Source organism: Haliaeetus albicilla, chromosome 8 (assembly GCF_947461875.1).
Source record: "Haliaeetus albicilla chromosome 8, bHalAlb1.1, whole genome shotgun sequence".
NCBI lineage: Eukaryota > Metazoa > Chordata > Aves > Accipitriformes > Accipitridae > Haliaeetus > Haliaeetus albicilla.
The window spans coordinates 43,153,773-43,179,781 of NC_091490.1; the positions used below are offsets into that span (position 1 = coordinate 43,153,773).

A 26,009-nucleotide genomic window follows, 5' to 3' on the forward strand; every position below is an offset into this window, starting at 1 on the left:
CTCCACCGACCCTCCTCACCCCTCAGGGGACGCCCCCGACACCCCACCGGCACCCAACGCCTCTACGCCGACGCCGAACACCCCCCGCCCCCCAAAATGGCGACGCCTCCCACACACCCCCAAAATGGCGACGCCCCCCTCAGCCAGAGGAGCGACCGTTGGCGCCCCGCCCCGCGGCCACGTGACACCGCCCACCCCAGCCAGCCACGTGATGGCGCCCGCCGCAGCACGCGGCGAGCGGGAAGGCCGCGCCGGCGGGACCGCTCGCCCCCCCCCCCCCCCCCGCGGGAAGAAGCCGAGAGCGGCGGAACGGGGCAGCCCCGGTCCCCGGGGGCACAGCTCCGGTCCCGGGGGCACGGCCCCTGCCTTCCGTCCCCCGCCGGGTGACCGCGGGGACGGAGCCACACACGCTCCTGGGGTGGTGGTGGGGGGGGGAAGGAGCAGTCGGTCCTCGGCGGGGGGGAGGGCTGTGCTGAGACTTTTGGGGGAAATCGGAACAAAAACATTCTTGTCCCGCCTCACGCATTACCTGTCCTAACATCTGGCTTCTCGCTAGGTCTCCAGGGTGGGCCCTGGGTGTGGAAGCTTGACGCTCAGCAGAAACGCTTTTTTTGTGTCAAACCCTACCCCTAACAACTCATCATCTTTAGTATTTTTCATTTCTGAATGAAATGCACATAAGTTGCATAGGCATATGGATGAGAAGTGATCTGCATCCTCTTCGTAACTTAGATGTAATTACCGGGATCGAACAGTAAAACAAACCACGGATTTTTGTGCTCGGTGTACACAACAAACAAGAACTTTGCAAAACTCCATCTGCTAACCTTCCTCCCATTGGCATCAGTAAATAACACACAGTAACTTATAAGGCATCAAATAAAGCCAGAACTTACGGATTCTCTTTTCATTTTTGTGTTGTGTGACCTCTTAATGATCTCTCATTTTAGACTGTTTTTCAAAATTCTTACTTCCCATCCAACAATAGTTCCGGTTTCTGAAATAGGTCTTGTAAACTGTTCCAAGATAGAACTTCTGTTAACCCCACGAATCAAACAGTCTATAATGAACTGTTTTAAAAATTAGATTTTGTTGCTTTGTATTTGCTGCTTTATTACCTGGTGGCAGGATAACGAAATATGACTTCCCCTTCAAAGCAAAGTCTTGCCTAGGAGATAATTTTCAAGGAAATGAACACAACCTTCTAATGACATGAATTAGGCACAAAAAGCTGAAGAGAACACACTGCGTGCTAGCGCTTTCTTAAACAGCAGTAACTTTATTGCCCACAGATAATGCAAACATTTTCCACACTTGCTGCAATTCAGCAAGTTACCTACTTAACAAGGTTCACAAAAACTATTTATTTCAGAAGTACCCTATTGTTCTTTGAGCATATTCTCATTTAAGGTGTTTATTATTGCTCAAATCTACAGTCTGGTTGTGATTGGCCACTCAGTCATGAGATATGCAGAATTAAAAGATGATACAGGACTTTCAGGAATTCATTTTTAATTAGAAAATATACCTGCTTGTAGGATAGAAAACAATCCAAAATAACAATATTTGAATTTCTGAGTCCAGACTTTCTTTGGGCACAATACATCAGGATTAACTTTAAAGCAGAATGGAATATCAATAGAAAAAAATACTGTACATTGATTTTGTGAAATAACATCTCTGCACAGATTAAGTGTTCACGCTAAGGATGCTGTAGTGTCTTCTAAAAAAAACCCAACAAAACCAAACCCAAAATAAATAGGAAAAATGTCACTGGTATTACACCAAAGAAGAGCTTTGAAGGCAAAAAAAAAAAAAAAAAAAGAAAACATCTCTATTAGTCCAACACAATTACTCCAAACAGTGTATTATTGACTGTAGTTCTCTTACTGTTAGGGCACCTCCCCCAAAATGGGGATCTCCTCATTTCTCTTCAACGAGAGCAAATGTCCTTTCTTCTAGAACCAGGTCCTTACACATAATAAATTTTTGAAGGAAAAGGAGGAAAAAGGTGTAGCCAGGGCTTGAACTTGCCTCTGTAAAGCTTTTCCTAGCTGTCAGTATAAAAGCAAGGGACAGGAGACCTGGCTGGTATCTTTCACAAATGAATACTCTCACTTTACCTCTCCATAGAAGGCGGCTGCACAAGTGTTAAATTTCAGTTCGTTGCAATTTTCCCCCTCATATCCTGTCTAAAAAAGGAATTTTAATTTAAAGGCAACAGTAAACCACACACATACGTAAAGAGAAAGTTTTGCTGTTTTAAAGTCAGTACACCAAGAAAATCAGAGAGACAACTAATTCCTGGGATACGTGAAAGGGTAAAACTCTTGCATTCTGACTGGGGCACAATGGTTTTGGCATTCGTGTGGAAAGTAACACTGTTGTGTATGGATTTAATGTGCTAGAAGCCACATGAAAAAGTAACTAAGAAATGATTTAGTGGGTATTCTCAACAGAGACATTTAGCAGCACAGAAAACAGAGGGACCTTCCTTCCCTCATACACTATAAAATCCTGCTTTACACTAATATAACACTGCATAATCTCAATTCCACTTTTTAGTGCCAAAATGATGCATATCTCTTACAAATGGCCAAATTCACAAGCAAAACATTTAAACCAGAAATTGTTTAGTTCTACATTTATTGCAGATATTAAAAGATTAACAATGCTAACATGTTTACTTACACTGAAAAGAAATGTCAGTTACCCAATAACATAAGCATCTAATTGTTACTAGCTTAGCACTACTGCCAATTTGCACGGAACAGAAACTAGCAAGCTGCTCTACAAGATTAATGGCAAAAAAACAACCAAAAGACAGTAGACACACCACTGAAGTTAGTTAAAATGTTCACTGAAGCTTGCAGTCTTCATGGAAGAGAGCCTGGAACTAAAATAACAGAAAAGAAGCTAGTAAACTTAAACAAGGCAATGTATCTGCATAACAAATGTTTCACATGTACAAGTATTTAAAATTTTCAAATCAGAGCTGCCTGCAAAAGCAGGTCAAAACTAAAAGGGAATTCCTTTTGCAAAAGGAGCGTAAGGTCATCTCTTGGTAAAACAAGATAAAGTGGCAGACAGTAACCCACTTGAGAGCAACACTGGAATCTCAGCACCAGTACTGCTCTGGTGATATCTTGTCCAAAATTAAAGTTTGGCACAAGAAAGACAGACCATACTACAGTCATCCAGGGTAGCAGATTAAGATTTTTCCCAGTGTTCACCTTTATTCTCAAGACAGCATTATACTCTAAATTGAATTGCACTCAGAAAGGATGGTACCATTTTCCAATCTGGATACCAACAATTCTCCCAGATTGGATAAGTAGGTGTTTAGCAAATGCACCCCAAATGGTACTATGCCCAACAAACTCGGGTTAAATCAGAGCAGCGCAGAATGCTGATCTGAGTGTGAGAGAGTGGATTTCAATCTAGCATGAAACTCCACTTTGCCTTGTGCCTTTCTGCAAATAGTGTAACATATAATCAAGAATCCTTCCAAAATGTAAATGTGAAAGAAGAGGTGAAGTTTGCAGGGAAATAAAAATTGTGAGCAGCAACACTGGCAGCTTCATCAATGAAACTAAAAGAAAAGCTAAACCCTTTTGAATGGGTCTGAGACATAAACCAGAGGCCAACAATATTGGTTCCAGAGTGTCATTCTAAAACAGACTGTGACTGATAGATCTCCTTTTTGAAAGGCTCAAGTTTTACACTGTGTAACTGCTAATTATGCACAGGAAAGAAAGAGAGGCAGTGAAGAACATACCCAAATAGGAACTTAGAGGTGAGCATACACTGCCAAATACTGTAATCAATGATCTTTCAAGTAGCCTCTGGTCCAAAATGTTTAAGGATTTTAAACACCTCCAAGTAAAGCCTATGAGAAACATCTGGGCTATCAAATGTCTTTAATCAAGTGTGATAACCAGATAAACTTATTTGTAGTTATAGCCTTCATGCTTCAACTTCTTGTAATGTAAAGGTGAAGACACATGTGATGTTCATGGAAAAACAGAACTCCCAGCATACTTTTCTATACCTGCCATCATGGTTTTATTTAGTGATTATATGCTTCAAGGCAACTAAAACTGAGCTATCAGAAAATTACACTGCAACATGATTTTGTTTCTTATGGTTTCAAAGACCCACACAGTAAGAAAAAAACCCCACAACTTGCATTCATAAACTAAAACTGGTTGTTATAAGCAAGGAAAAGTTTGTTGCTATAGAATGAAAATGAAGACACTCCCTTTCAACCAGCAGGGTTTGTAATGGAGAAAGAATATAATTTTGTTCTTTAAACAGCAGGCACAGGCAAGTTGATAACTGAAGAACACATTTTCTTGCATATTTGTCAGTTAGGAACTTGAGATGATGCCACATTACTGTGGGGTGCTATTAGTGGTGTACCACAAGCTTTTTGCTCTACAAGAAGCATGGTGCAGGATGGAAACATCAGCAAGACAGCACTCACTGCTAGTAAGCAAAACATGCGTCAGCTCAAGATCAACTCTTTCAAGAGAACTTCAGCAAAGTAGGTTTTGGTACTATAACAGTCAAGTGAAGACTTTTGACTAGTTTTAGAAAGGTAATGATGAAGAATGAGTACACTAAAAAGTGCAATATTAAATTCTATCATTTTCAGTAATCCAGTCACAGATCCCTTAGTGATGTGCAAGTCGGAAAAAGATGAATGATCAGACCTTGAATGTTTATTTGTGGTAACACTGCTAAATCTTTCATGTCTTCAGAGCTGCTTCAAGCAGTTAGGTAATGCTTTTTGTTGAAGCACAGTAGATTAATCCAGTCTTCTCTTTCAGTAAGTTCTGGAATAGTCCCTTAAAAGTACAAGCTTTTTGTCTTATTTCTTGAGATTTTTCAAGAAAAGAACTTCTGCAAAGCAAATACTTAATAGAAACAGAAATGATTCTAAACTGATGGTCTTGTAAAACTGATGATCCACTTCCAGGTGACTTCCAAATATCTGACTTCCAAGTATTTTCTTCAGTATTTTCTGCAAACACATGAATCACACCTGCTCATGGCTTAAACTTCTTTGAGAAGGAAAGAAATTATTCAAGAATTTGTTGGAGAAGAGCTGCAAATTTGTGTAAAAACAAAAAGTACACTTGAAATATGTACTACTTGTTCATTACAAAGAAAAACCTTAGCAGCTGAGGTTTTCAAGCAAGAGTTTAGTGTTCTCAGACTCAGATGAACTCAGTTATTCATCCTACACTGAAAGTCTAGAAGCCTATACAAAATAAGCACGCAGGTAGACTCTTCTTAAAATTGGCGTATGGAGGAAACTGCTTTATGCAGACTCCAGAAGTAGATCAGAAGATCAGCCCATGAACAAAATGTAGTATAATAAAATCTGAACTGCCTTGCAAGATCTGAATTTGAGAAGGTTCTTGGCTTCAGAAAGGATCAGAGCCAAACCAGGTTAGTCAGATTTTTCACGTTGCTTATGCCGTTTTTTGGTAAGCCATCTCATCACAAAACAGGCAAACTTGGCCAAAGAGAGAGGTAAACAGGCACTTCCGAGAACAAAATCAGTTGTTTCTTCCTCAGAAGATGACATCCAAGTTGTTAGCTTGCACAATTAAATACAAGACTAACTTTAATCTTGGAAAATGTTTTAATACACTAGTATTCAAGTCCACTACTAATGAACAAAGTGTTCTTCATACTGGCATACTCTGCTGAAGATCTTTCACACAGCAGCCTTTGCATATCCGTGCACTTTCTAGCGAGCGAGTCTCTTATGTCAAACCTAGAAAGTAAGATTTGGGGTAATTCAGCAGTTCAAAGCAATTCAACGTAGGTCTGGATTCTCATAAAATGTTAAGAAGCCAGATATACTCATGGAAACAGCAACGTTTTCTTCATAAAGGAAGATTTTAAAAGCCCTAGTATTTTAATGTTTGCAGGAATTCATAAACCAGACGTGTCCATTGCACATACCTATTTACTTGCTCTTTTCTGCCTGTACATTTGTATCATTCTTTGACGGAAAACATCAAATGCATCTTCTTTATTTTCTTCCCCTGCAACACCCAAGCCCTCCCCTGCAGAGGTAGCACCCCTAGGGAGTAAAATGAATAGTTAGAACACTCTGTTTCTGTTACATTTGATGATGTGCATAAGAGATCTAAACAATAGCTTCCAACATAGACACAATTCAAGTGGAAAGTAATTCTGCTTCATTTGGGGGAGAAGGGGAGTGGAGGCTTGGTACCTGGCATACCAGATCAACTATAAAACAATTCCCACCTCCCATTACACATGCAAATACCCACCAGCAGAAAATGCTCCTATGATATTAAGGGAGCAGCGAAGATATAGTCATCTAGCAGATCAAATTCTTACATGAACTTTAACCACTCTATTCATGGTAGATAGGATCTTCTGTTGAAAAGATGCCAAAAACTGCCTTGTTTCTTAAATTTCAAAAATGACACAAGTCAGACACTTTGAGGAATGAGTAGAAAACACCACATAACTCTGGATAAAAGATGAAATTTTTACCAAGGGAACATTAAGCTGCTTGTTTAAAATTTCTAGCACCCAAAGCAAGCTGAAGTCTTCTAGGACACGGATCATAGACAAAACCTGGAGCTCCTGCCCTTCCAAGAAAAACGAGTCATTAACTCCTCTCTCTTCATCCAAACATGCCAACAGAAGCAGACAGGCCTCAACAATATCAAAACAACTTTCTGCCCTGGAAATAGATGGAGAGGATGACCCACAAGAATGCAGAGATACAAATAATTAAACCCCATCTCTTTCTCCAGGCTATGTGCCTAGAATGTAGACATTACAAAGCTAAGATTAATGAAACCTCAGCCACAGGAATGATCCTCTGTGCCAGTTTTATCCTCCAGGTCAGTTACATTAGTATTATCTGTTAAAGATTTCATTACGTGAGGTAAGAAAATTTAGATTGCCCCATGTACTGAAATTGGGATTGCTGTGCTACAGGGTAAAATCTGAGGACCTTAAGTAGAAAAAAGAAAAATTATTCTTAACCAATTTCCGTAATAATAGGTCCACTTAAGCCAAGTAGATTGTTGTGCAATTCTAAAAGAATATTCACAGACTCTAAAAAGCAAATTCAACTTTACAGTCCACAGTAGAAACCCTGGGTGCTGTTTTTTCTTCTGAATGGTACAGAGTCTGACTTGGCAGCTGTATGATCAAGTGAAGTTATGTTTTAAATTACGGTTAAAAGTAAAGTCACCTAAAAGACCTCCCAAAACTTTGCTTTTTTTCATCTTTTGTAGTATGACCTGTTTGAAGCAGGCTCACTATATTTGCTGTTTCCATTACACAATGGCTGCTTCATACTTCCAAACAGAAAGAACAGATTTTTTTTTTCTCTTCATATCACAGTTCCTCTTCTAGATTACTTTCAGAATAAAAAAACCTAATCAAAGACATGACATAATTACTCAGAGGAAGGTCTATCCCATAACAATGTTCTGCCTTTGAGTGTGGGTTTTGGTTGGGGTTTTTTTGCTGTTTTTTTTAAACTTGAACTGTAAAATTGGTCAGACCCATAGCTGTGACAAATTAGTTCTCAAGACAGGGAACAGCTCACAAGACTAACATGAAACTCCATTTAAAATTTCTGGACCTATCATTTCCATGAGGAGTCACCATTCAATTAATGTATCGTTTACACCAATGTAAATAAAAATCTCCTCAAACCTGCAAATATGACTTGCTCTCATAGCCAACGACAAGCTTTAAGCTTTCCTAACAAAAAAGGGCCTCAAGTTTCTTTGTGTAACAACTGATGTGCCTGAATACACCAGGTTTAGATGTCAATGTTACATAATGATCAAGGTATGCTCTACACTAGAGTTGGAGTCTCTCCAATTATTAATTCATCCCCTTTTGCTCAGAGAATGAGATTACACAGCACATGGACTTTTACACAAGTCATCAATAGAAGAGCTGGTAGTTTTCAAAACGGGAAGAAAGAGTAGAGGTTACAGATTACCAAGTGAAAAAAACCCAACACACACTGTATCAAAGCAACTAACAAGAGAGAGCAAAATGTTAAATTGCACTGCTTTCATCCTCACTGAGATTGTCCCAAAGTATTTTCCAAAGAATGACTTTAATAGGAAATTAAGGAGAGGTGCACACCACGAAAATAATAATACGGAGTTCTCTCTACATTACAGAAAAGGTCAACAAGTTTTGTAAGAGGTACAGAAAGCAGTTCTTCACTACCCTTTGCAGGTGTCTCTACAAGAATGACATGGCAATGGACTTAAGCTGAAAAAAATGTTATTTTTGCATACTAAAAAATGCAGTTCTTAAAGATGGCCAGAAACTTTTAGAATGTGGTGGGCTCACTGTCAGACCAGATACAATTAAATAGTTCATGATTAGCTGTGCAGCGAAACTTGTGCCAGGAGCTACAGAAACAAAAAAATTACTCATATATTTGTTCCCAACAATTTTTGAGGCTAAGAACCAAGTTCTAACACTGGTGAACAGGCTGCAGGCGAAGCAAGCTGCTTTCTCATTGTCCATTTGCTGCTGAAGAAAGAAATACAGAAAATACAGTGATGACCACTGGACCACAGGGAGCACTAAGGGAAAGAGAAAGCAAAAAACCTTAAGTATCCCACCGACTAAAATGACCAGTACTGTCCAAGGGACGAAGAGAACATAGAAATCCCTGGAGAAAGAAGACTGTTAAACCACAGACTACATGTGTGGACTAGAAAGCTTGTTATATGGGCTCAGAGAGAAAGAAATAGTTTCTGCTTCCTTATTCAGTCAGGGAGTTGAGGGAGGTATTATCCATTCTCTGTGCTGGCAGCAGCAGTGGATGCTGGGTACAGCAACTTTAAAAGACAAAATGAAGATTCAAAACCAAAAGTATATTTTAAAGGAAAAATCACACTTACCTTCTGGCAGAAGCACTTACCTCTTTCAGTATGCAGTGGAATGAATCACATAATTAGAGTGAAAATAAAATTTGTTGCCTAAACCTAGGAGTACTGTGTATGACATTCCTGAAGTCTATTTATATATTATGTGCCTGGTGAGGTAGCAAGGAGAACCCTAGGATACTACTATGTGTTAAAACAAACCTAAATACACCAAACAACAAAAAACACCTCCTGAAGAACAGGGGCACCCATATATCTCTAGAAGGTGTCTGCACACTGCAGCATTCATGCTGCAGCCTTCAGTAATGGCAAACTGGATGGCAAGAAACAGCCACCTTCCAGACCAGACTTTGCCCAGCCTGGCCAGAAACATGCGCTAAGTCTCCACGCTCAACTTTAGTGAGGTCAGAGACCAGCGTCAGGAAGGAAGCAAAACTGAACTGGCCACATCTAGATGGATTAGATAAACATAGTTACTACTAGAATCCCAGCCTTTTCCAGAGCTGTGAAATTTCTGTAGCGCGTTCCCATTACATACACTTTTACAGGCTCTCGGATTCCTTTTCCTCGTGTACCAAGGCCATGTCCTTCTTGCCAGCCCATCTTCTGAAGCATCTGGAAGCCCACATTCCTGTTTGTCAGTTTCTTGTGTGAAAATTCTAAATCTTTTGGTTTCTATGAAGAGGAAAAAACAGAAAAACAAAGGGAGATCATGTATTAAAAATCCCTCAAATCCTGCCTCCCCCTAAACTAAATGTGTTTGAATTTCTGGATATACAGAAATATCTTCTAAGCAGCACTTCACTAGCTACACAGAAAAAGTCTATCAAAGAGTAAATACCTGCCTTGCCAGTTAAAAAAAAAAAAATTCAGGTTCTCAAACTGTTTAATTATTATTAAAATAGCAAACAATACTCCTTCATATTTTAAAAGGTAGTTATGTTTTTTAATAAAGAATATTGAATGATCTGATGACTGAATCCCTATTACAAATACAGAAGCAGTTAAATAACATCTCACCAGTTCTGGATAATTACAATGTATTTTCCAGACAGCAATGCACTGATTGCATTATTATTATTATTTTTTTTAAATAGAAGACAAGATTAACACACAGCTTTTCAATAGTGTTGTAATCACAAAATGTTTAATTTTGACACAGGTAGTTAAAAGACAACAGAAGCCATGGCTCTCCTCAGATTTAGTCCAGTCTTTTTCAGGATCAGGCTCTTCAGGTCTTAATTCAATTTTATGACAATGACACATTTTCAGAGGCTGTCTCTTGTAAAAGACAGTTGATTCTCAGAATGCAATGGCAAACTAGAAGAGTTCTTTACCTTCTTCTTCTTTGTAACTGGGCAACCACGAGGCCTATCATAAGCAATTCTTACAGGTTCATGCACTGCAAGTCAAATAAGAGACAAAATTCAGCTGTAAAGAAAAACAATTTTAATACAGAACTCCAAAAGTACACGTCAAGTGGGACTCTAACTCAATGCCTTGGTCTAAACCCAGAACCAACAAGAAAGTTCAGAATAAAAAAAAAAAAAAGGAAAAGAAACGATAAGACCTTTTTTTCCCCTCCACAATAAAAAAGGTACTTAGTACATGCACGTATTTAGTTTTGGACATATCATGCCAGCAATACGCTGATGGATGATATCCTGTAAGATCTTTCATTTCCCTGAGCTTCTGTAATACTCTGATAGAAAATTCAGACTGGACTTAAATGAGGTTATTATATATCATTTTCATATCACAAATGACAACCTTCACCAATAAAAATCATTATGCAAAGACAACACATTTGTTAAAATAGCTGCAGAGCGCATAGAATCAGTTTTAAGCTACTTATCTCTCAATTCTTAGAATATCATGACCCACCCCCACTGTGGCTATAGTGACAAAATTTGACAGGCCAATCCAAAGTCTAAATATATTTAGTCAAACACTCAAAATATGTTCAGTGCTATACTTAAGTCTGTTAACCCCTCCATACACTGAAAATAAACCCTGCAAAAACTACTACGTTAGTTTTTTAAGCAGCAGAGAGACGATAACATTCACATATACTTAGAGAATATTTCAGGAATGATGTTTGACACAAACTTTGCTATTGCACTATAATACAAAAACTGTTACACAATTTATTCGGATTCTCCTTTGTCAGTTGAATGAACTTTTAAAGTGAACACTGTATTCATTTTTTTGTTAAAGAAATGTAATTCTTTGAGCTAATAGTAGTCAGTAACAAAGCACATAAAAATCAGGAGTTCTGTACCAATACCTACAAAATATCTTTTAAGTAACACTCACCTTTTGGTTCTTCTATGAGGCAAATCCTTTTAGATGCCGGAATCATACCAACTTTCAGAGACTTGCTGCTGATTCGTTTGCGAGGAAATAGGGTACCAGGAGCAGGAGTTGATGCCTGTGTCGACAGATTTGGTATAGCACCATCAGATGAGGTGGCTAGCTGTATTTCACCTGTTGAAATTTCCTCTCCCGTTTTGGAAATCATCTCTTCAGCTAGGTTTTCCACACTTCTACCTGCTGACATGTCATCCTCTTCTCCCTCCTCTGCTTGCTCCATTTCCATTTCTTCCAAAGGCTGGGAGATATCCTCCTCAAACTCAGCTTCCTCTTCATTTTCTTCCTCTTCTTCTTCTTCATCCTCTTCCTCTTCTGAAATATCCAAATTTCTGTCTTCAGGTTTAGCACTTTCCCCAGCATCAGTTGCTTCTGACACAGCATTGAAGTTAATAGATGGACATAATTCATAAACTTTCATTCGGTAAAATTTGAAAGCCGAACTGTTTCGATCCTGTAGAAACCTGAGCAAAAATTATAGTGAAAATAGTATCAGAGAGAGATTTTCTTTAGCCAGCATGAAGCAAGACAGTAGAAATAAATCTCTTATTAATTTTTTGAGTGGTCATTCCAGGTGTGTTTTTGTAGAACTGTAGGATTCCCCAACAACATGTACTAAGAACAGCAATCATTCTCCTCAATTCTTACAGACTGCTTTTTATCAGTACTTCTCAGACTGTGTTATAAAGAAGTCAGTACAATTATCTTCATTATATAGATGGAGAATCTAAGACAAGATGCTAGCCCTGGATGACCCAGAAGGCAAACAGCAGACCTTAGAAGGGAATTCAGGTCTTCCAAATTTCAGTCATGCAGTCTATGTGGAAATAGGTGTATATAGGGCTCCATTTTTGTTGGCACAGTATGACCAAAAAGCTGTGCTAATTTACACTAGAGCACTTAGGCCATTGTAATCAAAGCCTCACTTAAAAACAACAACAAAAAAGCCCGAAGGTTGAAAATAATTTGGCAGAACACTATTTCAAGATGCAAGCTGATTACTTAGAATATAAAAGAAAAAAATACATATCAGTGCATGTATGCATTTGGGAGAAGTGTTTTTCTTTCTTAGGTATTTCAGATATTCACCATTAATGGAAGTGCTGAGGAGGACAACAGGGAGTATTGCTCAAAATCCTCTGTTCCTAAACACATTGAATAAAAGCATACATCTCAACAAACAATAAGAGGAAGTATCTCCTTTGTAATTGTTTAGATGCATTCTGATTTTTCTTATCAGCCCATTTACACAGACAAATGTGTAGGTTACTCACCAAAGGTCTGGGTTATCTGCACTGTTGTCTATGCTGAACTGCTCAATTTCTGGTCCTACCTGAGCAACAAACTTGGCAAGCTTCTCAGCAGTTTCCATTGTTTTAGCATCCACTGCAAGAAACAGAATGCTCGTTATCTGTAGCTTCATACAAAATCCGCATCACTGTAAGGTCAATACAGTTGAGAACTATCTACTTTAGCTAAATGTTTTTTAGAATTTCCAGCAGAACATTCTATGCAATTCTTTTCTCATATAATTTACAATTTAAAATCTAATCTTGAATCTTCACTTACCATCAGGGAACTGAGAGGACAATGGTGGGAAAAGTTCAGGTGGTGCTAATAAATCCTCAGAATCTGCCCTTTCTTCTGCTGGCAGAGAGACCTCTGAACTTGTGGCACATTGTGAGGATGAGGTTGTATCAAGGGAAGCATTCTTCTCAGACAGGCTGGTTTCTGATACAGAAGGCTTTGACTGGACTGAACCTTGAAGATGCTTGTCTTGGTGCTTCAGCACTGTACCAGCTGAAAGCACCGTCTGTGTCCCTATGGTTGCTCTCCTCACCTTCCTTCCTCGAATACCATGTTGTGCGATAATTCCAAGCCTTTTTCTTTTAAATAGCCTTCTCTTAATACTTGCGACTTTCCTGGCATACAACATGGCCCTGACTGATTCTGTTGCAGATTCTTCTAGTGTTCTGCCCTCACCACCCGCTTCCTTTCCAGATGATGTCCGCCTTTGCATCTCTGATAACTTCAGTCTGTAATACTTGTATTCTAGACTATCTTCATCAGACAAGAACCTAAATAAAATCATATAAATAAAATGAAAGCCTAAGCTGAAAGCACAACTAATCTCAAAGTCTCAGATCAGAAACTCAGTAGCAATTGATCCTTTTTTCCAGGGGCATACACAAGTTGCTACATTAACATTAGCCTGCATAGGTTTTTCTCAGGACTAACAGCCAACTCCACTTCTAAAGCAGTAAGTATGCCAAGCAAATAAATGATGGAGGGTTTTGACATAAATCATTTGGCTAGTAATTAATCAGCTATGCTGCAATTCACACATGAAGAGATACTGTCATATTAAAAGATCATTACACTAGGAAGTGTCTCAGCTTTCCTTTTCCAACATTATCCATAGAACACTAGATCCGTAAGTCTGTTACCCTACTGTATGTTTATATTAACTACATCTGCTTACTATTTTCATCTCGTAGATGTATATTGCTTTTAACATCTTGTATTTGGATTGACATACAGTCATTATTGACAGATCAAAAGGAACATGATCTACTAGACAGAACAGAAGCAACAGTACAATTTCCAGGGATATAAGGAAGTATAATTAGCTTAGGAAACATTTTCAAAAAGTCTGATTAAATATACAATAGGCTTTGATCTTCCCGTTGAATGAAATACTGAATTTAATTAAATATATTCCAAATATCTTCATCAGAAAGTAGTATTACAACATGCTGTTCAAACAAACCTACCAATATTCAGGACAGTTCTTTTGAGCGTTTCTCTCTTTGGCAGACAAGGTTCCTGAAACAATGCTATTCACTAGCTGCTCAATTGTATCTACAACTTTCCGATCAGCTCGCTGTGGGGCTGTAGGAAGAAATAAAATGCAGTCATTATATTATTCTCATCAAGAGAATATCAATGTGTCATCTTTTTTATTCTTTGAGACACGGACATTTGCAATTTTTCAACATATTAATACAAAAAAGGCTGCACTTAATACTACAGTAAATTATGGAAACCTCGGAAACTTTCTGACTGTTTTCTCAACTCAAGATTCTAGAACAGTTTATTATGAGAAGTGCTGTGGTTTAAGAAACATCCTTTGTCATCCTGGGCAAGTTAAGCCATCCTTTAAAAGGCAAGCGCTTATTGCACCAAAAGGATTTTGTGCAAAATAAGTATATTTGAACACTACTCTGAAGGGGTAGGTTCCAAATTATTAGCCATTCAGTGTTGGTGCTGCAAGACCTCCCTGCGAAAATATCTGAAGTTCAATTAGGGAAAAACAGATGAGTATAGTAATGAGCAAGAATGCTTTAGTGAGGATGAACTAGATGGCCTAATACAGTAGAGGAGATAGTATTCCTCTAGATGGTTGTACATACACAACTTCAAAGAAATATGCTTGCATTTGATAAAAGTGGTAGCGGTAACATCTCCAACTTTGCTTATGTGTTTTATACGCTCCATGATGTAGCCAGTTACAGCTGTGGTCCTGGCCTCCCTACCTTGCAGTTGTGAAGCTGGAGGGTAGGGCAGCTGAAGCAGCCAAGGGCACAAGGTGAAAAACCTAGATTTAAAGTATGAGCACATGCAGGAGAGGGGAGGAAGGAGACACGCTTTCATCCACAAAGGTGAAAGTGATTGCTACAACAGATGGTATTTACTACCTGCCTCAGCACTGCCAGGGATTTTCATGGAATTCCCAGAACTAGGAATTCCTGAGCTAACAAAACCATAAAAATTAAGATGAAATGCTAGCAACAAATAAAGAAATTATATACTGCAAAGTATTTTACAACAGTTCACTCACTTTTAACTTTTGTGTCAGGAGAGGGTTTTTTAAGCTGTATAGTGGATTCTGGTTCAGTTTTTTTCATCTGAATTGGATATCCACTTTTCTCCAACCAAGCCTTCAAGTTTTCAATGTACTCTCTTCCAAACAACGTTGAATCATCAAAGTTTGGGAATAGTGTTGGTGCTGGAGCCATTTCCTGGAGCCCTACAGCTTCAAGTATTTTCTCTTGCCTGAAAACAGATGCTAGTGCGAAGGTCTGACCCAGAAGTGCTAAAGACTTACGACAAAGAGAAACAGTGGTCTCAAAAGCACTTGCCATTTCTCTTGGATTACCAAAACCACTCGTCTTAATGCTTAATTCATAAGCATTGCAGGCCATAAGCAGCGGTGTAACACCTTTAAGGAGGCGGTCTTGTAGCCTCATTATGTATTTATCAAAAGGTTTTATAATTTCAAAGAAGCAGTTCTTTGTTTTCACAGCACCCTTGTCCAATAGCATATTTAAAAACTCATTGTCCACTTTGGGAGTTTTCAGAGCAGCATGTTGTAAACTCTTGATAGTAAAGAAACAATAATCTCTGTGTTCTGGCTTTAAGGAGCATTTGAATGAGGCAAGCATTTTTGCACAGGTTTCTGTCTCTAGCTCAAAGAGAGCTCCAAAGAGCCGGGAAAATTCTGCATCATTTTTTATTGCATGAAACCCAGCCCATTTTATAATTTCTATTCCAAACGTTGAAAAAATGTCTGATTTGTCCACAAGGTCAAAATTGAGATTTCTGAAAACATGCGCAGGCTTTGGGAGCCTGAGAATAGGTCTCTGGGTTGTTACAGTTGGCCTCTGATTAGGTCGTGGAGGCAACTTTTGATTAGGCCGCTGGATGGTCACTGGCCTCTGGTTAGGTCGTTCAGCAGTTTCTGGCATTTGATCAGGTTGCATAGCTGGCTTCTGATCAGGGCCTGGTGGCAGTTTTTTAGTGTTCCATTTCTTTAGGGGAGTTTTGATATCTCCTTTGAATACTTTAGTTTTAACAGCACCCCTTGTAATACGCTTTCCTCGCAGAACTCTTCCCCTGCCAATGTTGCCCCTCCGTACTGGGGGTCGGAACTCACTGTCAGATTGAATTCCAAAGTCTACATCATACTCCTGATTCTCCATGTTGCCATATTCATCTTCCATGAGTCCTGGTGATCTAAAATCACCTAAAATATCTGAAGAACTAAAATCAGTTTCATGTGGTCCGGTGGATTCCCAAGAGTCAGGAGGGCCATAGTCCTGATCATGAGAAGCCAGGCCCCCATACTCCCGGTCATGGGAAGTTGGGCGTCCATATTCCCGGTCATGGGAAGCTGGACGCCCATACTCCCGATCGCGAGATGCTGGACGCCCATACTCCCGGTCATGCGAAGCTGGACGCCCATACTCCCGGTCATGCGAAGCTGGACGCCCATACTCCCGGTCACGAGATGCCGGGCGGCCAAATTCCCGGTCACGAGATGCCGGGCGGCCGTACTGTTCATGGTAATAGTTATCTTTCCTTATCAGAGGACTAGCAGATCTATAAGAAGGTCCTGGATAGTCGTCTCTAGGGTCTTCAGTCCAGTCATCATGTGGGTGGTGCTGGGCGTTATCATGAGCGTATCTTCCATCATCATGGAAACTGTCTTCATATCTTGGTCTTGGGACTGGTCTTGAATGAGCTGTAATGATAAAAACATAAATACACCAATGTACTGCAAGTAGTATTAAGAAAAAAATTTCATAAACACATTTAGACACTTACAAGAGTCAACACATCAAAACTTCTGAAGAACAGTACACATATCTAACTTTAGGATATTCCCATCTGCGTTCTTACGTACGTTGAATAATTCATAATAAGCAAAAAGCAACAAATGATTAACAATGCCTAAACACACATGACGAAACAATTTATTAAAAACTCTACTTTCGCTAAAGCTGAAACGCAAGTTCTGCTATAAACCCCATTTTCTACTCGCTCACAACTTTCTCAGTCTAGGAATATGCTAATGTTGTGCTCATAATGCCCCTACTCAGATTTCTCAGATGTAAAAATACCAAAAGTATGCACTTTCTGTTTCCACACTGAATATCGGAATTCCACAGTTGAACAGAAGTTCATATTTTCTACAAACTCCTACACAATTATCTAAGATAACATTAAAGTCAGAAATACTAGAATTTCCTGCAAAGTATCCAAGAATCCCTATTCCCTAATTCCAGTAATTACATTCAGAAAGTAAAGAATACTTGAATAAATTAAGTATTTAAAATAATTGATTTTTCAGAGCTTATACAACTTTAAGAAAACAGAAAAGGTCTCATTTTAAAACTCTCAATTTCCTATGAGTGTAATGCAGGTTATTTTTCTAGACATTTTAAATACCATGTTTAAAAGATAAAAGAATTTGCAGATCATGTTTTGTATACACTCCTGAGATTAATGTCCTGCTTTTAGCTTTTTCTCCAAAAATAACATGAAGTGCAAAGACCCAAAGGCTTCAAATGGACTCCTACATTTATTTAACTTATCAGACATCAACAGAATTCCATCCTGCAGCGATGCCTCTGGAGACCTCCCTGAAATTGGACCCACACTCTGATGCAGCCTGAACAGAATTCCTTTGTTTAAAATTCGTTTTTTTTGCCTGGAATTTGCATTCCAGATTGAAACGCTGTCAGTCATACCAAGCTATTAGCCTCTTAAATAAAAATGGATGTGGAAAAACACCAGCACAAGTCCACGTTTTCAGCAAATATACGTAAATGGAAGGCAAGAAATCTGACATAGCTGTTACCAGAATAGCTGGCGTAATCCACGGCACGTCATGCCCGGGTTTCATTACCTTTAAAATGATGGATGGTGTCCTCTATAGCATCACTCCGGTCCATGCGATACCTTTTAACTTTGTCCTGCACTACAGCATCAAACGTCTCCCGTGTGATCCGCCGAGAGGCCATTTTTATCCTGTAGCAAAACAGCACAATACCGTCCCTGACCGGGGCACGGACGCTGGGAAAGGTCCTCCCGCTGCCAAGCCCCTAACGCCACCGGCGCCCCCCACACCCCCCTGCCGCTAGGCTCGGCCCGGGTGGATTCCCGTGAACACAGCGTGGGGATACGGACACAGCTCCTCCCTCCCTCCCCCGGTTCCCCACCCGGGGCGGCCCAGCCTGAGGTAAAACGCAACGTGAGGGAAAACCCCCACCCGTGAGGGAAAACCGCCACCCGTGAGGGCTTCCCACCCCTCACCGGGCGCCCCCCGGCAGCTTGCTGCCCACCGCCCCGCGCAGGCACCGGGAGAAGGGATGGGGGGGGACGGGGGGGGAGCAGGAGGAAGAGGAGGAGGAGGAGGAGCCGCCCCCGCCCCGCCCCGCGGCCCGCCCCCCGCCGGGAGCCGGCCCCGCCCTCACCGAGGCGGTGCTCTGCCGCCCCGGTCCCGCAGCCTCCCCGCCCCACGGGAATCTCCCAGCAGCCCCCGCGGGACGCTGTTCGCTCCGCCCCTCCTTCCTCCTCCCTCGCCGCGCCTGCGCAGTGCGGGGTCCTGCGTCGCGGCCTCCTCATCCCTTTCAAGGCGGGTGGTTTTCGGGGTAGCGCTGCTTTGGCGTGGGTCGGTACTAACGGTGAGGGCGCGGTCCCCGGTCGGGCGGCGCGGTGAGCAGAAGGGGAACGGGCGGGGGCGGCCCGCAGTCTCCCGCTTTGGCGGCGGGGCGGCGGGCTGGCCGCTGCCCCGCAAGGCGGGCCTGAGCGGGCTCGCGCATAGTGCGCATGCGCAGAAAGGGCGGCCGACCGCATGTGTGTGGCGAGGGAGCACGTTACGGGGAGGGCGCATGCGCACTTGGACAGCCCGGGTTCTTTTTCGCGCCGCGGTTTTTTTTTTCTTGTGAGGGGGATGGGCGTGACTTTTTGCCTTGGTGCATGCGCACTGAGAGGGCTGAGCCAGCGGTGGGCGGGGCCGGAGGGAAGCGGGGCCCGCCGGCTGTGTACGGTGGCCGAGTAGGGCCGGTCCTCTCAGCGCGTTGCTCTTTGTCAGGCGGGAGGAGCCCCTCAGGGAGCGGCGCTGCGGGCGGCGAGGGACTGAGGTGGGTTGTGAGGAGAATCGAGGCCCTTTGTGCGCCTGGGAGCTCCCTCAGTACCTGCTCCCGGTTCCTGGGCCCTTTCCGGGGCAGGCCTCGCCGAAAGACTGAGGGGCGGGATCCAGCTGGATGGCTGGGCCTGCTGAGGGGGATGAACCGGGCCCCGCTGCGGGAACGGGGACAGAGACAGGCCGAGGGGCTCTGGGCTGTGTTAGCCCTCGAGCGTGTGGGGTCTCGGGACCGTGTGTGTCCGGGCAGGCTGCCCACCGTGCGCCTGTGGCAGGCGAGGTGCAGTGAGAGCCGTGTCACGGTAACACACCCATCCGCAGCAGAGCAATAGCGGGTTCCAGATCCAAATCCTGGGCCTCTGACATTCCTTTTTATTGCTTTTAATTGCTATGTTTCAGCCCGTTAAAAAAAAAGTCATCCCTTTGACCATATATTTTTGGTTTTGAGTTCTGTGCTTTTGTTTTGAAAAAGAGCAGATCACTTCCTTTGTTTTTGATTAACTTCAGAAGGTTTTGCACCAAAACTAGTTGTGGACTATTTTAATGACAGGACAAGGAGGCGGCTTATCCCATTCGAGTAAAATGGGATCGAAACAGATTGCGCAGGAAACATTTGATGATGCAGTGCAAGAAAACATTACAGAATTTGAAATGGATCCAGAAGAGGCTGTGAGAGAAGCTGTGCAGCAGTTTGAGTCCCAAGGTATTGTAAATTCATCTGCTTTTGCAGTTCAGATTATTACAGACTGAGTTTTTACATGTCTTAAAATTGAAGAGAACCTGCATGCAAAGATCGATCATCCAGTGTTGAAAAGAAGCCTTTGCGAAGTGGAACACAGACGCTATTAATGCTAACCTAGTTTCATGGAGTAATTATGACTGAAAAACTGCTTTGAGTGAAACTGCAGGGTGCAATTTTGTCAATGAAATTAAACTCTTTTCTTTTTCCCAGTTGACATTTAGCTAGAATTGAAGCTTTGTTCCAGGACATATTTGACCATTATAGTTAGAACTTCAGCAGCATTTCAGCATCTTTGTACATTGATCCATGCTTTACAATAAGTTCATCTTTGTTGACTGTGGTTAACTTGACAAATTTTACCCAAGCTCCTGTAACTAATACTAATCTTGTTTTTGTTTTTCCTTTTAGGTGTTGACCTAAGCAATATTGTGAAAGCTGTGCGGCAGCCTGCCTCTGAAAATGGTCAAAAGCAAAAGCATGAAATTTTGCTGGTAGGAGCACAAATTTATGTTGTCTTCTAAGGATCAGGGTTATATAATAGTTTAAGTAATAGACTGAGAATAATGAGACATACCTTCTACTTCTGCCTTTGTCCCATTTCTCTGTGAGCTCTTCGACAAGCACTTAATCCCATCTATTCTGCAAACTAGGAATAATATAAAAGTTCAAAGAGCTAGCTTGCACTTTTCAGTGGAAGTATCTGTGTAAAGAGCAAAATGCCAGCATTTCTTGCCTAGGAAATGGAGAGGCTGCCTTTCATAACTTAGAAGCAGATTCTCCTGTTGTCAGGTAAAGTTAAAGCACAGAAGAACTTTAATGAAAGAAATACAAGTTACCTAAGTGGTAGCTGTTAGCTAGCTCTTCTGAGGGTAGGTGAAAAGATTGAATATGATCCCTCTCCAGCAAGACTAAAAATATTCATGCGCACCACTGACCCCTGTGAATTGTGCTGGTTGGACCCAGTTCACCCACTGGTGGTCAGACTGGCATGCAGTGATGGCTTGACAGTGATGGCAGAAGTACAGATTCCTCTAAGGGTTCTGTGCGTGAAGACAAAATGCTGCTCTTCAAGACAGCCATTTCTTAGATATGTCAAACTAATTCTAAATTTAAGAGAATACTATTATTATAAATAAACAAATTTGAATGACTATAAAGAACTGCTCTTGTTCCTTCACAGTTCAGATCAAAAATTAACTATTGTTCTCTTCTTTAGACTTTAGATTCCCTTGGGAGAGCTGTTGCTGACTCTGATCTTGCTGAGATGGCTGAGCAGCTAGTGGTCTTCACTGATCAGTGCAAAGAACAGCTGTCTTTCCGCTACCTGGCTGGGCAGAATGGTGCCTATTCTGTGGTATTCTCTGCCTGCCAGTTGGCTTCAGGAGACAGAAATTTAATGCTGAAAGCCTTTTATACACTGTCTGCCATCTTGGATGGGCAGCCAGACCTACTTGACTCCGCTGGCCAGGATCTACTGCTACACACTCTGAAGGAATATAGGGAGGATGCGGAAATGACGCTGGCTGGGATCCGATGCATTCGGCATGCCTGTCTGAAACATGAGCAGAATCGTCAGGACTTTGTGAAAGGTGGGGTTCTGCCACTTCTGACTGGAGCTATAGTCCAGCACGGAGACAGTGCTGATGTCGTCCGAACGGCCTCCTCAGCGCTCAGGGTCATGACGTTTGATGATGACATCCGTGTGCCCTTTGGTCATGCTCATGATCATGCTAAAATGATTGTGTTGGAAAATGATGGGTTGAGAGTCCTCATCGAAGCTGCAAAAGGTAAAATTAACCCCATGATTGTTGATCCTAATTTTGAATCATCTGTGCTTTCTTATCTCAAAACTGCGCTTTGTCGTAACTTGAAGGTCCCCAGAGATGATTCAGAAATTTCCCACTAAAGTGATGTTTAATTCTTTTGATGAAATATGCCCCGAGAGAGAAAAATAATATGTCCTCTCCAGAGGCTAGCAGCAGCACCAAGGTGGCAGTTATCAGAGCTCTTTGTCAGTCTGTCTAGGAAGTGTTTTACAGCCCAGTGCAGGTTTACAGGCACATTATCCCTGCTGAGGTGCTGCATTCTTGCCAAGAAAAGATGTTCTGTCTCAGTCTAGACACAGAGTGAACAGGACGTCATCTGTGCTGTTTTAATATAGAAAGTGAAATACACTGTTTCCTGTGTTTCTTTAATGAAGCAAAGTGAAACACCTTGATTCTGTGGCATCCCTCCTTGCTCATAGTTACTCCATTCATCATCTCTCCTCTGCAGCATTCACAGATAACTCCAGTGTTCTCAGTGAACTGTGTGCCACCCTTTCTCGCCTCTCTGTCAGGAATGAATTCTGTCAAGAAATTGTGGATCTTGGTGGCTTAAATTTTATGGTGGCTCTACTGGCTGACTGCATTGACCATCCGGTGAGCAATGTAAAGTGTACTTGGGAGTGGAAGTAATGCAGCAGGGTGTGCTTTTTAGTTTAAAGTCCTGGCTGTGAATGGGCCTTAGACTATGCATTATTTTAGGTGCAGTTAGGGTTGAAACCCCAACCATTGATCCCTATTTACAGCCTTATATATGGAACTAGGTCACATGTGCCCTGTCAGACAAGAACACAGTAATTCTGAGCCCCTTGCTCATAGTTACTTCCTCTGTCCTCCACGCTCCATGAGCAGAACTGTGCTTGCTCCCAGAAAAGCTGAGCTTCTGGTTTTCCATCAATCTAGCTAGAAGAGATTCAAGAGGATTTAGATGTTCAAGTCCCAGAGGGCTGATGTTTGATTCTTTAAGCTTCGTTGAAAACCTCTGCCAAACTTAACAAGGTTCCTTCTTACTCTAGCAAGAAAGTGTATCTGAGGTGTGAGTGACTGAGAATAGCGTTGCTGTTCAAAACTGGGAATGACAACTGTTTGAATGGAGTTGCTGGGGGATGTTCTGGTTGGTTTTCAAAAGCCTGTAAAACTCTCTCTGCAGCTTTCTGAGCTGTTTTTTCTTGATGAACGCAGGACGTGGTAAAGCAGGTGCTGAGCGCCATCCGAGCAGTTGCAGGTAATGACGACGTGAAAGATGCCATCGTTAATGCTGGGGGAACAGACCTCATTGTACTCGCTATAAGCCATCACCTTGCCAACCCTCAGGTACGCACCTAAGTGGTTAATGGAGTCCCTCCGGGGCTGGGAATGGAGATCAGGTTTGGGCTGCATAATGTAGCAGTGTAACCTGTCTTGTGTAGGGAGCAACCCACAGCGTTGCTCTGACTTGTGATAAACCACTTATGCTGAGAGCAGATACATTCTAAGTATAGTTATTAAATGATTGCAACTGAGCAATTGATTAAACCTTTAACATCCTGTTGTTGTGGAGTGGTTAAGTGCATGCTTTGGCAAATATTTGTGTAAATGTAAAGGTATGTCCACTCTAATATATTAGGGTTTTTTCTTGTTCCTGAATCAGATGGATACTGGATACAGTGTTTTGCACCTCTGGGTGTAAAACTTGCTTTACATGCCAGAGAAGCAGGATGTTTCAGTGGAAGAAACTTAAAAAAAAAAAAAAAAAAAATTTAAAAACTGCCAGAAAAGGAAACAAACTCCAAACACTTTTTTCCTTAAAGCAACATTTTCAGCCAGTGAGTGTCTCTTTATCTTACAGATCTGTGAGCAAGGTTGTGCAGCCTTGTGCATGTTGGCTTTGCGCAAACCCGAGAACTGTAATGTCATCATGGAAGGTGGAGGGGCGTTGGCAGCTCTTCAGGCCATGAAAGCACACCCACGAGAAGTGGCTGTACAGGTATTTGCCTCAGAGCACTTGATTATTTATTCAGGATTGGTGTTGGCTGTGCTCACCACTTCATTGGGATTTTGTCCTTTACTTGACAAATACCAAAAGGTTCTGAGTATGTTGGGAATGCAGCATCTAAATGCAGGACTCCCTACATCTGTCACTGTGATGTGATCGGAGCAAAATTTAGTTTGGGTTTCAAACCCACCTGAATTCAAGCGACTGTGGAATGCCATGCTTCTCTTCCAGGCATTACTTCTCCTCCCCCTCCTTCACAGAGCAGGATAAGGATAGGCTCTTTCAGACCCACCCTGTGCTATGATGTTATCTGTCCTATAAGAGACATTGCCATCTATTCTCCAAAGTCGAATAAAACACCTACATGGCAAGAAGTTAGCCTCTGGTTTTCATGCAAGTCTCGGTAGGCTCTGCGTCTGCTTTTCTGCTCTCCAGAGTATTAAAATACCATAGACAATATTTTTCTGAAAGAATAGTTTAAGCTAAGTGCCAGGGAAGGTGCCTGGAACAGCATACAAGGCGATGGAAAGATGAGTCTGCTGTAATTGGAGAATTCTGTCTTAGCCGTTCTTTAAAGAAATACTTGGGATTGCCTGGCTGGTGTTTGAGATTTGCTGGGGTTCTCACAGAAGCAGGAGGTTTTGTTGTATAAACTTCAATGTGAAATAGCAGCCATGCTTTTGTCCATGGATTTATTCTTCCAGGAAATAGTTTGTTGCTGTCTACAGCATCTCACATTTAGTTGCCCAGAAAAGGTTCTTTATGTGGAGCCAGTTCTGCTTTGTGTGTGCCAGCATCCTACACGGATGGTATTTCCCTACAAAAGATGCTAATATCTCTCATTTATCTCTCTCCTCAGAAACAGGCTTGCATGCTGATCCGCAACCTGGTCTCCCGGAGCCGGGACTTTTCTCAGCCCATCTTAGAGATGGGAGCTGAGAACCTAATAACAGAAGCTCGTGCAACACACAGGGACTGCGATGACGTGGCCAAAGCCGCACTGCGGGATCTTGGCTGCAAAGTGGAGCTCCGAGAGCTGTGGACAGGTCAGAAGGGAAGCCTAGCTCAGTGAATCTCCACTCCACTGAGCCATGAAGCTTCAAGACATCTATGTACATGAAACCTAAGGGGGGAAAACAAAGTGGCATGGATTAATTTGCAGTTACATTGAACTGGAATATCTGAAGCAAATGCCTGGCTTGTGAGGCTGCAGTGAACTTTCTGTTGGGAGCTACAGCTGAAACGGCTTTATGCATTCACAGGCAGCAAATCAACTCTGTGTAGTAATCATTCCCTGAATCATCTAATGCCTGAAGATGATCTGCTCCCCCCTGTTGTTATGTATGTTCCTTGTGTACAGAACGGGGCTGTTTCCACATGCTCTGTTCTATACAGGAAGAGCAAAAGTGGCTCTTTCCTGATAGGAGTTTGGTACGTACCATGGCAGCTGGTTCTGATTTGTTTCTCTGCCGATGGAGGCTAGCAGCCTGATCTGGTTAACGGGATGGATGAGGAGAAATCCCATCATTTGTGAATGTGTTCTGTCCTGTTGTACTATTCTGCTGTTATTTTACTGCTGACCATATTCTGTGTTGCTGCTTCAGTTTGGATTTTCAGCCAACATAACATTTTTAAACAAAAGCAAAGTAAGCATTTTGGATAGCGTGGCCCAAAGCAACGTACTTTGATGTTGCCATTTGCATCCAGGAGGAGAGTTCATGTTCTCTTTCAGCGAGATGAGCAAGTTGGGGCGGCAGGGAGGGGACTGCTTGCGAGGATGGCAGTTTCAAAGCAGGGACAAACTAGCAGTGGTACCACACAGCAGGAAGCCAGCACCAGGGAGCCCGCGCTTTGGTTATCTCTTAGCAGGGCGGTGCTTCCCTGAATCCAAGGGTGCTGTAATTGTAATGAAGAGGCCGTGCGCCTCATGGTCTGAAGGCAGCTGTGGACCTGGGGGCAAAACAGGGGAGGTGAAACATCCAGAAAGGATCTGAAGGCTCAGCTAAAGGCTTCTGTGTGCCCCTATTTCTTGCTGGGCTGTGTTGTTACTAGCCCTGCTCTGGTCCTGAACCTTCCTCCTGCGCTGCTACTGATGTTGTGTTTGAGTGGATGTTTTCTAATGTGATATTCTCTGTAGAAATGTTGACCCTATAAAACATAAAAATGTACAAGGGTGGTTGGCTCTTTATGGAGCCTTTTTGAGGCAGGAAAAGAAAGGTGGTGGAAATGCCTCTGTGATGAG

General features: G+C 42.0%; 2 protein-coding genes across 8 annotated transcripts; one reads left to right on the forward strand and one right to left on the reverse strand.

Annotated features, from left to right (window-relative positions):
* Window positions 1-1,259: 1,259 nt before the first annotated feature.
* SUGP2 (SURP and G-patch domain containing 2) lies at window positions 1,260-18,934 on the reverse strand. Of its 5 annotated transcripts, none has more exons than XM_069790437.1 (11): window positions 18,766-18,923; window positions 17,989-18,110; window positions 15,139-16,821; window positions 14,072-14,189; window positions 12,867-13,375; window positions 12,572-12,683; window positions 11,244-11,761; window positions 10,265-10,329; window positions 9,466-9,602; window positions 5,980-6,100; window positions 1,260-5,788 (listed from the first exon to the last, which is right to left on the reverse strand). In XM_069790437.1, the coding sequence occupies exons 2-10, from the start codon at window positions 18,101-18,103 to the stop codon at window positions 5,980-5,982; spliced, it is 3,378 nt and encodes a 1,125-aa protein (XP_069646538.1). In that variant the 5' UTR covers window positions 18,104-18,110; window positions 18,766-18,923; the 3' UTR covers window positions 1,260-5,788. The 5 variants fall into 5 exon arrangements, 4 of the variants coding, with proteins under 4 accessions (XP_069646538.1, XP_069646537.1, XP_069646539.1 ...); XM_069790436.1 differs by having other exon boundaries at window positions 1,260-2,896; window positions 18,766-18,921; XM_069790438.1 differs by lacking the exon at window positions 18,766-18,923 and adding an exon at window positions 18,557-18,695 and having other exon boundaries at window positions 1,260-2,896.
* On the forward strand, window positions 18,670-26,005 carry ARMC6 (armadillo repeat containing 6). Of its 3 annotated transcripts, none has more exons than XM_069790442.1 (8): window positions 18,670-18,766; window positions 19,778-19,930; window positions 20,378-20,460; window positions 21,186-21,756; window positions 22,244-22,389; window positions 22,975-23,106; window positions 23,621-23,758; window positions 24,627-26,005. In XM_069790442.1, the coding sequence occupies exons 2-8, from the start codon at window positions 19,810-19,812 to the stop codon at window positions 24,837-24,839; spliced, it is 1,404 nt and encodes a 467-aa protein (XP_069646543.1). In that variant the 5' UTR covers window positions 18,670-18,766; window positions 19,778-19,809; the 3' UTR covers window positions 24,840-26,005. The 3 variants fall into 3 exon arrangements, with proteins under 3 accessions (XP_069646543.1, XP_069646544.1, XP_069646541.1); XM_069790443.1 differs by having other exon boundaries at window positions 18,695-18,797; XM_069790440.1 differs by lacking the exon at window positions 18,670-18,766 and adding an exon at window positions 19,055-19,225.
* Window positions 26,006-26,009: the final 4 nt, after the last annotated feature.

Bases quoted from the DNA above. Each gene is read 5' to 3' on its own strand.
- SUGP2 (XM_069790437.1), bottom strand. From the start codon at position 18,103: ATGGCCTCTCGGCGGATCACACGGGAGACGTTTGATGCTGTAGTGCAG. The intron at 14,190-15,138 runs GTGAGTGAACTG...TTCTTCCTACAG, and splicing joins TCCTGACACAAAAGTTAAAA to CCCCACAGCGAGCTGATCGG. The intron at 13,376-14,071 runs GTAGGTTTGTTT...GATTTTATTTAG, and splicing joins AAGAACTGTCCTGAATATTG to GTTCTTGTCTGATGAAGATA.
- ARMC6 (XM_069790442.1), top strand. From the start codon at position 19,810: ATGGGATCGAAACAGATTGCGCAGGAAACATTTGATGATGCAGTGCAA. The intron at 20,461-21,185 runs GTAGGAGCACAA...TCTCTTCTTTAG, and splicing joins AAAAGCATGAAATTTTGCTG to ACTTTAGATTCCCTTGGGAG. The intron at 22,390-22,974 runs GTGAGCAATGTA...TGATGAACGCAG, and splicing joins CTGACTGCATTGACCATCCG to GACGTGGTAAAGCAGGTGCT.